General features: G+C 45.6%; 1 protein-coding gene across 2 annotated transcripts in view; it reads left to right on the top strand.

Moving 5' to 3' along the window:
- Nucleotides 1–5884: 5884 nt before the first annotated feature.
- The window catches only part of nat15 (N-acetyltransferase 15 (GCN5-related, putative)), a 42531-nt gene continuing 35404 nt past the window's right edge, over nt 5885–13011 (top strand). The window contains exons 1-3 of one of the 2 annotated variants that reach the window (XM_082971392.1): nt 5885–6103; nt 7052–7167; nt 9784–9913. In XM_082971392.1, coding sequence (XP_082827518.1) covers nt 7058–7167; nt 9784–9913 — 240 coding nt within the window. In that variant the 5' untranslated portion in view covers nt 5885–6103; nt 7052–7057. 2 annotated transcript variants of the gene reach the window in all.

Below are 13011 nucleotides of genomic sequence, written 5' to 3'. Positions count from 1 at the left end.
CAAGGCTAGTTCAGATGAAGATAAAGTGGTGATGGGATTGAATCCCGGCCCAAGGCTAGTTCAGATGAAGATAAAGTGGTGATGGGACTGAATCCCGGTCCAAGGCTAGTTCAGATGAAGATAAAGTGGTGATGGGATTGAATCCCGGCCCAAGTCTAGTGTGATCAGTTGAAATGTACAGGACACATACAGACTACTATTTTATTTAACCTTTATTTAAATAGGCAAGTCAGCTAAGAACAAATTCCTATTTACAATGACAGCCTACCGCGGCCAAACCCAGATGATGCTGGGTCAATTGTGCGCCGCCCTACGGGATTCCCAATCACGGCCAGATGTGATACAGCCTGGATTCAAACCAGGGACTGTAGTGATGCCTCTTGCACTGAGATGCAGTGCCTTAGACCGCAGCACCACTCGGGAGCCTAATACTATACTATAGATGAGATAAGTCGGGCACACAAATAGTTTCCCAGATGATTTTGTGCACACGCAGGTGCACATGCCGACAAAGGAGTTCACTTCTGCTGCAGCCTATCAAATATAAAGCGTTGTGGAGGTGCTTCACAGCCCAGCTCAGCAGTCCTGTAGTGTTTGTGTTTGTACTGGGTGTGAGAAAGGACCAGGTGTCTTCAGTGAGGCGATAAGATTAAACCTGAACTAGGTAGAGTGAAGGAGCTACTTGTTTGACTGGTGCTCCTACTGTATATAACTTCATTATGGGGAAGGGGGGTCACTTTCCATGTGAGTCTCAGGGATGACACAGCATATCTGTATCTACATTATGAAATGACCCTATTCCATACATAGTGTTTTTTTACATTTATTTTTTACTTCAGTTTATTTTAGTATAAAAATTTACTTTCTTAAAACTTTTTTAAATTTTCTTAAAACTGCATTGTTGGTTAAGAGCTTGTAACTAAGCATGTGACTGTAAGGTCTACACCTGTTTTATTCGGCGCATGTGAAAAATAAAATGTGATTTGACTTGATTTTGCACTACTTTTGACCAGAAAAAGTTATTTTTATTATTATATTATTTATGCTATGTCATTTATCAGGGGGTGCTGCAGCACCCTCGGCACCCCTGCTATGGGAATTGGGCTTAAGATATGTACAGAGCCTTAAAAAAATATTCACACCCCTTGAGTTTTCCCACATTTTGTTGTGTTACGAAGTGAGAATAAATTGCTATTTTTTGTCAAGACTGAAAGGTCAGATCAAATCAAATGTTATTGGTTACATACACATGGTTAGCAGATGTTATTGGTCACATACACATGGTTAGCAGATGTTATTGCGAGTGTAGCGAAATGCTTGTGCTTCTAGTTCCAACAGTGCAGCAAAATCTAACAAGTAATATCTAACAATTACACAACAAATACCTAGTACACACAAATCTAACTAAAGGAATGGAATAAGAATATATAAATATATATATATGGAGGAGCAATGACAGAGCGGCATAGGCTAAGATGCAATAGATAGTATAGAATACAGTATATACATATGAGATGAGTAATACATAGACTAAGATACAGTAGAATAGTATAGAATACAGTATATACATATGAGGTGAGTAATACATAGACTAAGATACAGTAGAATAGTATAGAATACAGTATATACATATGAGATGAGTAATACATAGACTAAGATACAGTAGAATAGTATAGAATACAGTATATACATATGAGATGAGTAATACATAGACTAAGATACAGTAGAATAGTATAGAATACAGTATATACATATGAGATGAGTAATACATAGACTAAGATACAGTAGAATAGTATAGAATACAGTATATACATATGAGATGAGTAATACATAGACTAAGATACAGTAGAATAGTATAGAATACAGTATATACATATGAGATGAGTAATACATAGACTAAGATACAGTAGAATAGTATAGAATACAGTATGTACATATGAGATGAGTAATGCATTATTAAAGTGCCATTATTAAAGTGACTACTGTTCCATTTATTAAAGTGGCCAGTGATTTCAAGTCTCTATGTTGGCAGCAGCCTCTCTGTGTTAGTGATTGCAGTTTAGTAGTCTGATGGCCTTGAGATAGAAGCTGTTTTTCAGTCCTCGGTCCCAGCTTTGATGCACCTGTACTGACCTCGCCTTCTGGATGATAGCAGTGTGAACAGGCAGTGGCTCGGGTGGATGTTGTCCTTGATGATTTTTTTGGGCCTTCCTGTGATATTGGGTGCTGTTGTATTGGATTTGCCCGAAACATAACACTTTGTATTCAGCACAAAAAGTGAATTGCTCTGCCACATTTTTTGCAGTTTTACTTTAGTGCCTTGTTACAGACAGGATGCATGTTTTTGGAATATTTTTAGTCTGTACAAGCTTCCTTCTTTTCTGTCACAAATCTGTGTTTGAAATTCACTACTCGACTGAGGGACCTTACAGATAATTGTATATGTGGGGTACAGAGATGAGGTGGTGATTCAAAGATTATGTTAAACACTATTATTGCACACAGACTGAATCCATGTAACTTATTATGTGACTTGTTAAGCACATTGTTACTCCTGAACTTATTTAGGCGTTTCCATAACAAAGGGATTGAATAATTATTGACTTTTAACATTTCAGCTGTTAATTTTAAATACATTTGTTATTATTTCTAAAAACATGATTTAACTCACATTATAGAGTATTGTGTTCAGGCTAGTGACACAAAATCTCCATTTAATCCATTTTGAATTCAGGCTGTAACACAATAAAATGTTGGAAAAAGTAAAGGGGTGTGATTACTTTCTGAATGCACTGATTGGTGTCCCGTAAGGGCCCTGATCAAAAGTGGTGCACCATTTGATTGTCTGTCTGAGAGGCAAGGTAGTTGCACTTGCAGTTGATAGTGTGTTGATAGCGAGAGCATCAGACCGGATATTGTTATTATCTAGTTATGTATACTAATAAATAGTGGTAATAACTCATAAATAATAAAATAAATAATACATGTTAATTAATAAATTATGTAATAAATTGTGATGTTATTGTCCACCCAGGGCTGTACCTCCTCACAGGTAATACTGGCCTGGTGTTATTGTCCACCCAGGGCTGTACCTCCTCACAGGTAATACTGGCCTGATGTTATTGTCCACCCAGGGCTGTACCTCCTCACAGGTAATACTGGCCTGATGTTATTGTCCACCCAGGGCTGTGCCTCCTCACAGGTAATACTGGCCTGATGTTATTGTCCACCCAGGGCTGTGCCTCCTCACAGGTAATACTGGCCTGATGTTATTGTCCACCCAGGGCTGTACCTCCTCACAGGTAATACTGGCCTGATGTTATTGTCCACCCAGGGCTGTACCTCCTCATAGGTAATACTGGCCTGCTTTGGCCACAGTCAGTGGCATATCGTCAGACTTTCATCTATTACTGTTGTGTCAACTGTATCAAAAATGATACCGAGGGATTTGACGTTGGGAAGGTGCATAAACAACTTTACTAGGGGTTTCTTCCTCATTCGAAAGGAGCATATTTTACTATAGGCTATCAATGTATACAGAGATGGGCAAAAGATGCATACAAATCTATCTGGTTACAAGTACAAGATATTCTAAAAACCAATGTATCAAACTAAAATACAAAATACTTTGCAAAGTATTGTATCTAGATAAAATACAAGTATTTTGTATTTTCAACCTTTTCAAAATTCTAAATACATTTGCCAGTTCATGCCTTCACTCCAACAGCATTCTCAGTAATGGTAACAAAAAACAGTTTAGTTGCTATGACTGTGATATGTGGTTGTTTATCTACCTTAGTTAAATGCACTGACTGTAAGTCTTCTAAGTGACCAAAGTGTAAATGTAAAAATGACCAATTGCAAAGCACACTGGGTATTATTATTGGCCTTGTTTTGGGTGCGGAGCTCATTAGAATAATACCCAGTGTTCATTTACATTTTTGTCATTCTTATCACACCATAGTGTCATCAGACTTCTGATACCATTGCAGTGTGAAAGGGGGTGACAAAATGATGAACTGCTATAAAATATATATATACTGCTCAAAAAATAAAGGGAACACTAAAATAACACATCCTAGATCTGAATGAATGAAATAATCTTATGAAATACTTTTTTCTTTACATAGTTGAATGTGCTGACAACAAAATCACACAAAAATAATCAATGGAAATCCAATGTATCAACCCAAAGAGGTCTGGATTTGGAGTCACACTCAAAATTAAAGTGGAAAACCACACTACAGGCTGATCCAACTTTGATGTAATGTCCTTAAAACAAGTCAAAATGAGGCTCAGTAGTGTGTGGCCTCCACGTGCCTGTATGACCTCCCTACAACGCCTGGGCATGCTCCTGATGAGGTGGCGGATGGTCTCCTGAGGGATCTCCTCCCAGACCTGGACTAAAGCATCCGCCAACTCCTGGACAGTCTGTGGTGCAATGTGGCGTTGGTGGATGGAGCGAGACATGATGTCCCAGATGTGCTCAATTGGATTCAGGTCTTTGGAACGGGCGGGCCAGTCCATAGCATCAATGCCTTCCTCTTGCAGGAACTGCTGACACACTCCAGCCACATGAGGTCTAGCGTTGTCTTGCTTTAGGAGGAACCCAGGGCCAACCGCACCAGCATATGGTCTCACGAGGGGTCTGAGGATCTCATCTCGGTACCTAATGGCAGTCAGGCTACCTCTGGCGAGCACATGGAGGGCTGTGCGGCTCCCCAAAGAAATGCCACCCCACACCATGACTGACCCACCGCCAAACCGGTCATGCTGGAGGATGTTGCAGGCAGCAGAACGTTCTCCACGGCGTCTCCAGACTGTCACGTCTGTCACATGTGCTCAGTGTGAGCCTGCTTTCATCTGTGAAGAGCACAGGGCGCCAGTGGCGAATTTGCCAATCTTGGTGTTCTCTGGCAAATGCCAAACGTCCTGCACGGTGTTGGGCTGTAAGCACAACCCCCACCTGTGGACGTCGGGCACTCATACCACCCTCATGGAGTCTGTTTCTGACCGTTTGAGCAGACACATGCACATTTGTGGCCTGCTGGAGGTCATTTTGCAGGGCTCTGGCAGTGCTCCTCCTGCTCCTCCTTGCACAAAGGCGGAGGTAGCGGTCCTGCTGCTGGGTTGTTGCCCTCCTACGGCCTCCTCCACGTCTCCTGATGTACTGGCCTGTCTCCTGGTAGCGCCTCCATGCTCTGGACACTACGCTGACAGACACAGCAAACCTTCTTGCCACAACTCGCATTGATGTGCCATCCTGGATGAGTTGCACTACCTGAGCCACTTGTGTGGGTTGTAGACTCCGTCTCATGCTACCACTAGAGTGAAAGCACCGCCAGCATTCAAAAGTGACCAAAACATCATCCAGGAAGCATAGGAACTGAGAAGTGGTCTGTGGTCCCCACCTGCAGAACCACTCCTTTATTGGGGGGTGTCTTGCTAATTGCCTATAATTTCCACCTGTTGTCTATTCCATTTGCACAACAGCATGTGAAATGTATTGTCAATCAGTGTTGCTTCCTAAGTGGACAGTTTGATTTCACAGAAGTGTGATTGACTTGGAGTTACATTGTGTTGTTTAAGTGTTCCCTTTATTGTTTTGAGCAGTATATATAAAAAAATGTGTATGGAAAAGTATTTTCTAAATATAAATTAACGGTCTGTATGTATCTTGTTACAAAATACATTGGATTGTTGTTCGGGACAGTGTAAAAAAAAACACTCAAGAGTAGTTAAATACGTATTTAAAATACATGTAACAGAAATACTGCCTATGTCTGAATGTATACTATGTTTTTTCCAATCATTTTGGGGAAATTAAACTACAAAACCATATCCCAGAGAAACTACATTTCCGCACACAAAGCTGATTGACTTCCGGAATGTGACATACACAGGAAGAAGCCAACTCGGCTAGTTGTCAAATTAGCAAAGCTGACTAGCCAGCTAATGTATTGGTGGGAGACCAGTGTCAGTGGTTTTCTGAATAGAGAGCAAATTTGGGTTTTATCATGGTGTTTCCACTGTAGAAAACACTTCAAACGACACCCAAGGAATTTTCCCCCGCACCTTCCTCTTGTTCGAGCGCATAAACAAGGTAGGTTACAAAATATTTGAGCTAGCTAGCTAGCTTGTCGGTCAGCTAACAAGAGACCTTGCTAGCTACCCAGCTAATTGTAGCCATTATCCTCTACTAACTTTTGAGCTGACCAAGTTAGCGAAGTGTTGTCCAGTTATACTTATATTTCCTTTACTTATTTTGCCTGGAATCGTAGCTAAGTAGGTCGCTACGTCAGCTAGCGAACCCCCTCAGAACTTGAAAGCTAGCTAGCTAGGTTAGCTAACTTTCTTGTTTTGACAACCAGTAAAGTCTAAATATCTAACGCTAGCTAAAGGGGGAAGGAATTGGCTAATAATGCATCTTGTTTAGCTGAATTTACTGTGGTATGTTAACCAAACAACAGAGATGTCAGTTTGCTAGCAGTGTTAGCTAGCTTGATAACATGGCACCTTACTAGGGCTGCTGATTAGGTTGTTTTGGCATTTAACTTAAAGTTCTGGTTTCGTCCTCACCGATGACAGTTGCTACTGCCACCAGGGGCAGAGTAGAGAGGTTTCAGAAGTTTGTTTGCCTGTCTAGCTATCATTCCCTGTCCCTCTCCATCCACAGTGCCTCCCAAATGGCACCCTATTCCCTTTATAGTGCACTACTTTTGACCAGGTCCATAGAGCACAGGTCGAAGTAGTGAATTATAAAGGTATTAGGGTGCCATTTGGGATGAACCCTCATATCCAGGACCAAGGACAGTTCACCTGGCAATTTATTAACCAGCTAACTAACCATTTTAAAAGGACCAAGGACAGTTCACCTGGCAATTTATTAACCAGCTGGCTAACCATTTTAAAAGTTGTGTATAAATATATAAACAAAATATGTCAGACAATGTTATAGAAGATTGATCAGTGTGATTGGTGTGTGTGATCTGTGATTGGTGGGTTGTAGGAGTTAATAACTGTATCTCTCCTGGCATTGGTCGTTTTCTAGGTGTGAATGACCGACGTGGTGCCCCCCACTGCGCTCAGCGAAGTCCAGCTCCGCCTCCTCTGCCACGATGACATAGACAGCGTCAAGCTGCTGTGCGGTGATTGGTTCCCCATCGAGTGAGTACTGCGCCACGCGGCCAATAGCAACACAGGATCGTATTGTGTTCAGTAGAGAGAGAGCTGAGTGAAACTGTAGTGGTACTTTAACTTGTCTAATAAGAACAGATTTTCACTTTCCGTTTCAAAACGCTTTGCTATGTTGAGCCCCACTGAACACAACCCAGGGCACCTGTCCCAACCTGTCCCCTGTCACCTTTAATACAGCTGAAGTCTACCTCACCTGTCCCTGTCACCTTAATACTGCTGAAGTCTACTCACCTGTCCCTGTCACCTTAATACAGCTGAAGTCTACCCCTCCTGTCCCCACCTGTCCCCTGTCACCTTTAATACTGCTGAAGTCTACTCACCTGTCCCTGTCACCTTAATACTGCTGAAGTCTACTCACCTGTCCCCTGTCACCTTAATACAGCTGAAGTCTACCTCACCTGTCCCCTGTCACCTTAATACTGCTGAAGTCTACATCACCTGTCCCCTGTCCCCTTAATACAGCTGAAGTCTACTCACCTGTCCCCTTAATACAGCTGAAGTCTAGTCACCTGTCCCCTTAATACAGCTGAAGTCTACTCACCTGTCCCCTGTCCCCTGTCACCTTAATTTTTATTTTATTTATTTCACCTTTATTTAACCAGGTAGGCAAGTTGAGAACAAGTTCTCATTTACAATTGCGACCTGGCCAAGATAAAGCAAAGCAGTTCGACACATACAACAACACAGAGTTACACATGGGGTAAAACAAACCTACAGTCAATAATACAGTAGAAAAATAAGTCTATATACAAAGTGAGCAAATGAGGTGAGATAAGGGAGGTAAAGGCAAAAAAAGGCCATGGTGGCAAAGTAAATACAATATAGCAAGTAAAACACTGGAATGGTAGATTTGTAGTGGAAGAAAGTGCAAAGTAGAAATAAATAATGGGGTGCAAAGGAGCAAAATAAATAAATAAATACCAGTAGGGGAAGAGGTAGTTGTTTGGGCTAAATTATAGATGGGCTATGTACAGGTGCAGTGATCTGTGAGCTGCTCTGACAGCTGGTACTTAAAGCTAGTGAGGGAGATAAGTGTTTCCAGTTTCAGAGATTTTTGTAGTTCGTTCCAGTCATTGGCAGCAGAGAACTGGAAGGAGAGGCGATCAAAGGAAGAATTGGCTTTGGGGGTGACCAGAGAGATATACCTGCTGGAGCGCGTGCTACAGGTGGGTTCTGCTATGGTGACCAGTGAGCGGAGATAAGGGGGGACTTCACCTAGCAGGGTCTTGTAGATGACCTGGAGCCAGTGGGTTTGGCGACGAGTATGAAGCGAGGGCCAGCCAACGAGAGCGTACAGGTCGCAGTGGTGGGTAGTATATGGGGCTTTGGTGACAAAACGGATGGCACTGTGATAGACTGCATCCAGTTTATTGAGTAGGGTATTGGAGGCTATTTTGTAAATGACATCGCCGAAGTCGAGGATCGGTAGGATGGTCAGTTTTACGAGGGTATGTTTGGCAGCATGAGTGAAGGATGCTTTGTTGCGAAATAGGAAGCCAATTCTAGATTTCACTTTGGATTGGAGATGTTTGATGTGAGTCTGGAAGGAGAGTTTACAGTCTAACCAGACAACTAGGTATTTGTAGTTGTCCACATATTCTAAGTCAGAACCGTCCAGAGTAGTGATTGGTGTGTCCTCACCTATCCCCTGTCACCTTAAAACAGCTGAAGTCTACCCCTCCTGTCCTCACCTGTCCCCCTGTCACCTTAAAACAGCTGAAGTCTACCCCTCCTGTCCTCACCTGTCCCCCTGTCACCTTAAAACAGCTGAAGTCTACCCCTCCTGTCCCCACCTGTCCCCTGTCACCTTAATACAGCTGAAGTCTACCCCTCCTGTCCTCACCTGTCCCCCTGTCACCTTAAAACAGCTGAAGTCTACCCCTCCTGTCCCCACCTGTCCCCTGTCACCTTAATACAGCTGAAGTCTACCCCTCCTGTCCTCACCTGTACCCAGTCACCTTAAAACAGCTGAAGTCTACCCCTCCTGTCCCCACCTGTCCCCTGTCACCTTAATACAGCTGAAGTCTACCCCTCCTGTCCTCACCTGTCCCCCTGTCACCTTAATACAGCTGAAGTCTACCCCTCCTGTCCCCACCTGTCCCCTGTCACCTTAATACAGCTGAAGTCTACCCCTCCTGTCCTCACCTGTCCCCTGTCACCTTAAAACAGCTGAAGTCTACCCCTCCTGTCCTCACCTGTCCCCCTGTCACCTTAAAACAGCTGAAGTCTACCCCTCCTGTCCTCACCTGTCCCCTGTCACCTTAATACAGCTGAAGTCTACCCCTCCTGTCCTCACCTGTCCCCCTGTCACCTTAATACAGCTGAAGTCTACCCCTCCTGTCCTCACCTGTCCCCCTGTCACCTTAAAACAGCTGAAGTCTACCCCTCCTGTCCTCACCTGTACCCAGTCACCTTAATACAGCTGAAGTCTACTCATTCTATTTGCCACCTGTACCTACCTTAAGGCATATTAGGCCTATAAGCCATTTAGCGAACGCTTTTATCCCAAGTGACTTAGTCATGCATTTTCCATATGAGTGGCCCCAGCAGGAATCTAACCTCTGAGCCTCACCTGTCCCCCAACAGGTACCCAGACTCATGGTATAATGACATCACATCCAACAAGAAGTTCTTCTCCCTAGCCGCCATCTTCAAGGGAGGCATCGTGGGAATGATCGTAGCTGAGATCAAGGGCCGGACCAAAGTACACAGAGAGGTACGGGTGCTGGGGTAGAGATGGTCCTGACTGACTGACTGACAGTACACAGAGAGGTACGGGTGCTGGGGTAGAGATGGTCCTGACTGACTGACAGTACACAGAGAGGTACGGGTGCTGGGGTAGAGATGGTCCTGACTGACTGACTGACAGTACACAGAGAGGTACGGGTGCTGGGGTAGAGATGGTCCTGACTGACTGACTGACAGTACACAGAGAGGTACGGGTGCTGGGGTAGAGATGGTCCTGACTGACTGACAGTACACAGAGAGGTACGGGTGCTGGGGTAGAGATGGTCCTGACTGACTGACTGACAGTACACAGAGAGGTACGGGTGCTGGGGTAGAGATGGTCCTGACTGACTGACTGACAGTACACAGAGAGGTACGGGTGCTGGGGTAGAGATGGTCCTGACTGACTGACGACGTACACAGAGAGGTACGGGTGCTGGGGTAGAGATGGTCCTGACTGACTGACTGACTGACTGACAGTACACAGAGAGGTACGGGTGCTGGGGTAGAGATGGTCCTGACTGACTGACAGTACACAGAGAGGTACGGGTGCTGGGGTAGAGATGGTCCTGACTGACTGACTGACAGTATACAGAGAGGTACGGGTGCTGGGGTAGAGATGGTCCTGACTGACTGACTGACAGTACACAGAGAGGTACTGGTGCTGGGGTAGAGATGGTCCTGACTGACTGACAGTACACAGAGAGGTACGGGTGCTGGGGTAGAGATGGTCCTGACTGACTGACTGACAGTACACAGAGAGGTACGGGTGCTGGGGTAGAGATGGTCCTGACTGACTGACTGACAGTACACAGAGAGGTACTGGTGCTGGGGTAGAGATGGTCCTGACTGACTGACAGTACACAGAGAGGTACGGGTGCTGGGGTAGAGATGGTCCTGACTGACTGACAGTACACAGAGAGGTACGGGTGCTGGGGTAGAGATGGTCCTGACTGACTGACTGACAGTACACAGAGAGGTACGGGTGCTGGGGTAGAGATGGTCCTGACTGACTGACAGGACGATTGAACATGTTTTCAGGATAGAAATGTCCGTTATAGACTGAATGTACCCCATATTGAACATATTGTTGGAAGCTGAATGTTTTGACCGACAGTAGTTGTTAGTGGGGTCATATTAAAGTCAGGGTTGGGGTCAATCCCTTTTAAATTTCAGTCAATTCAGGAACAACACAGGAATTCCAATTGTTTTCAATTAGGATCATTTGGAATTGGAATTTGTATCACTATCTGAATTGACAGGAATGTAAATGGGTTTGAGGCCAGCCCTGATAATAGTAGTTATGTTTCCAGTAGTGTAGTTAGTTCCATATCCCTGTCAGTCAGAGTTGTTAGGAACAGTCTGAAATGGAACACACTGACATTCTACATTCTGTTTATAGTCTCCTACTAATTAGACCTGAAGCAGCCGGAGGGGAAGAGGTGGGTGGGGACGAGGAGGAGGAGGGTGGGGGGGTGGAGAGGAGGAGGGGTGGTGGAAGGGAAGGGGAGAGGAGTGGGTGGTGAAGGAGGTGGGGATGGAAGGGTGGAGGAGAAAAGGAGGGTGGTCATGGAGGAGGGGGGCATGAGGTGGAGGGGTGTTGGGGGTGGTGGGGTGTTGAAGAGTAATGGAGAGAGGTGGAGGGGGTTGGGGTATGGGGGATGGAGCGGTGTTGGGGGTGTGGGGGATGGAGGGGTGTTGAAGAGTAATGGAGAGAGGTGGAGGGGTGTTGGGGGATGGAGCGGTGTTGGGGGATGGAGGGGTGTTGGTGGTTTGGGGGATGGAGGGGTGTTGAAGGGTGATGGAGAGAGGTGGAGGGGTGTTGAAGGGTAGTGGAGGGAGGGGGTTGGGGTGTTGGGGTGTGGGGGATGGAGGGGTGTTGAAGAGTAATGGAGAGAGGTGGAGGGGTGTTGAAGAGTAATGGAGAGAGGGGGTTGGGTGTTGGGGTGTGGGGGATGGAGGGGTGTTGAAGAGTAATGGAGAGAGGTGGAGGGGTGTTGGGGGTGTGGGGGATGGAGGGGTGTTGAAGAGTAATGGAGAGAGGTGGTTGGGGTGTTGGGGTGTGGGGGATGGAGGGGTGTTGAAGAGTAATGGAGAGAGGGGGTTGGGGTGTTGGGGGTGTGGGGGATGGAGGGGTGTTGAAGAGTAATGGAGAGAGGTGGTGGGGTGTTGGGGGTGTGGGGGATGGAGGGGTGTTGAAGAGTAATGGAGAGAGGTGGAGGGGTGTTGGGGGTGTGGGGGATGGATTCGGTGTTGGGGGTGTGGGGGATGGAGGGGTGTTGGAGAGTAATGGAGAGAGGTGGACGGGTGTTGGGGGTGTGGGGGATGGAGGGGTGTTGAAGGGTGATGGAGAGAGGTGGAGGGGTGTTGGGGGTGTGGGGGATGGATTCGGTGTTGGGGGTGTGGGGGATGGAGGGGTGTTGAAGGGTGATGGAGAGAGGTGGAGGGGGTTGTTTTGCTCGGTATACCGAAACTTCTGTACTTTTTCGATACTAGAACATGAAAAACGTTTCAGTACTAGAATGTTTGTTACTTTTGGTAGTACTTCTGTCAAATGTGTCTCACGGATGAAAGGGAATGAGGGAGACCTAGTCAGGTGTACAACTGAATGCCTTCAGCTGAAATGTGTCTTCCTCATTTAACCCCTCTGAATCAGAGAGGTGCAGAGTCTATCAGTGCAGCTGATGTCTCCCTTACAGCTCTAGTGTACCGTGCCTGCTCCACTCATGGGCTCCCGAGTGGCGCAGCGGTTCGAATCCAGGCTGTATCACAACCGGCTGTGATTGGGAGTTCCATAGGGCAGCGCACAATTGGCCCAGCGTCATTCGGGTTTGGCCGGTGTAGGCCGTCCTTGTAAATAAGAATTTGTTCTTAACTGACTTTATTAAGGTTAAATTAAAATGTTAGATCTCCACTCAGCCTGTACTGGGAGTCTGGACTGCATCATGTTAGATCTCCACTCAGCCTGTACTGGGAGTCTGGGCTGCATCATGTTAGATCTCCACTCAGCCTGTACTGGGAGTCTGGGCTGCATCATGTTAGATCTCCACTCAGCCTGTACTGGGAGTCTGGGCTGCGTCATGTTAG

This window comes from Salmo salar, chromosome 03 (assembly GCF_965601325.2).
Source record: "Salmo salar chromosome 03, fSalSal1, whole genome shotgun sequence".
In the NCBI taxonomy this organism is placed as follows: Eukaryota; Metazoa; Chordata; class Actinopteri; order Salmoniformes; family Salmonidae; genus Salmo; species Salmo salar.
This window is presented reverse-complemented; position numbering and strand designations above follow the sequence as displayed.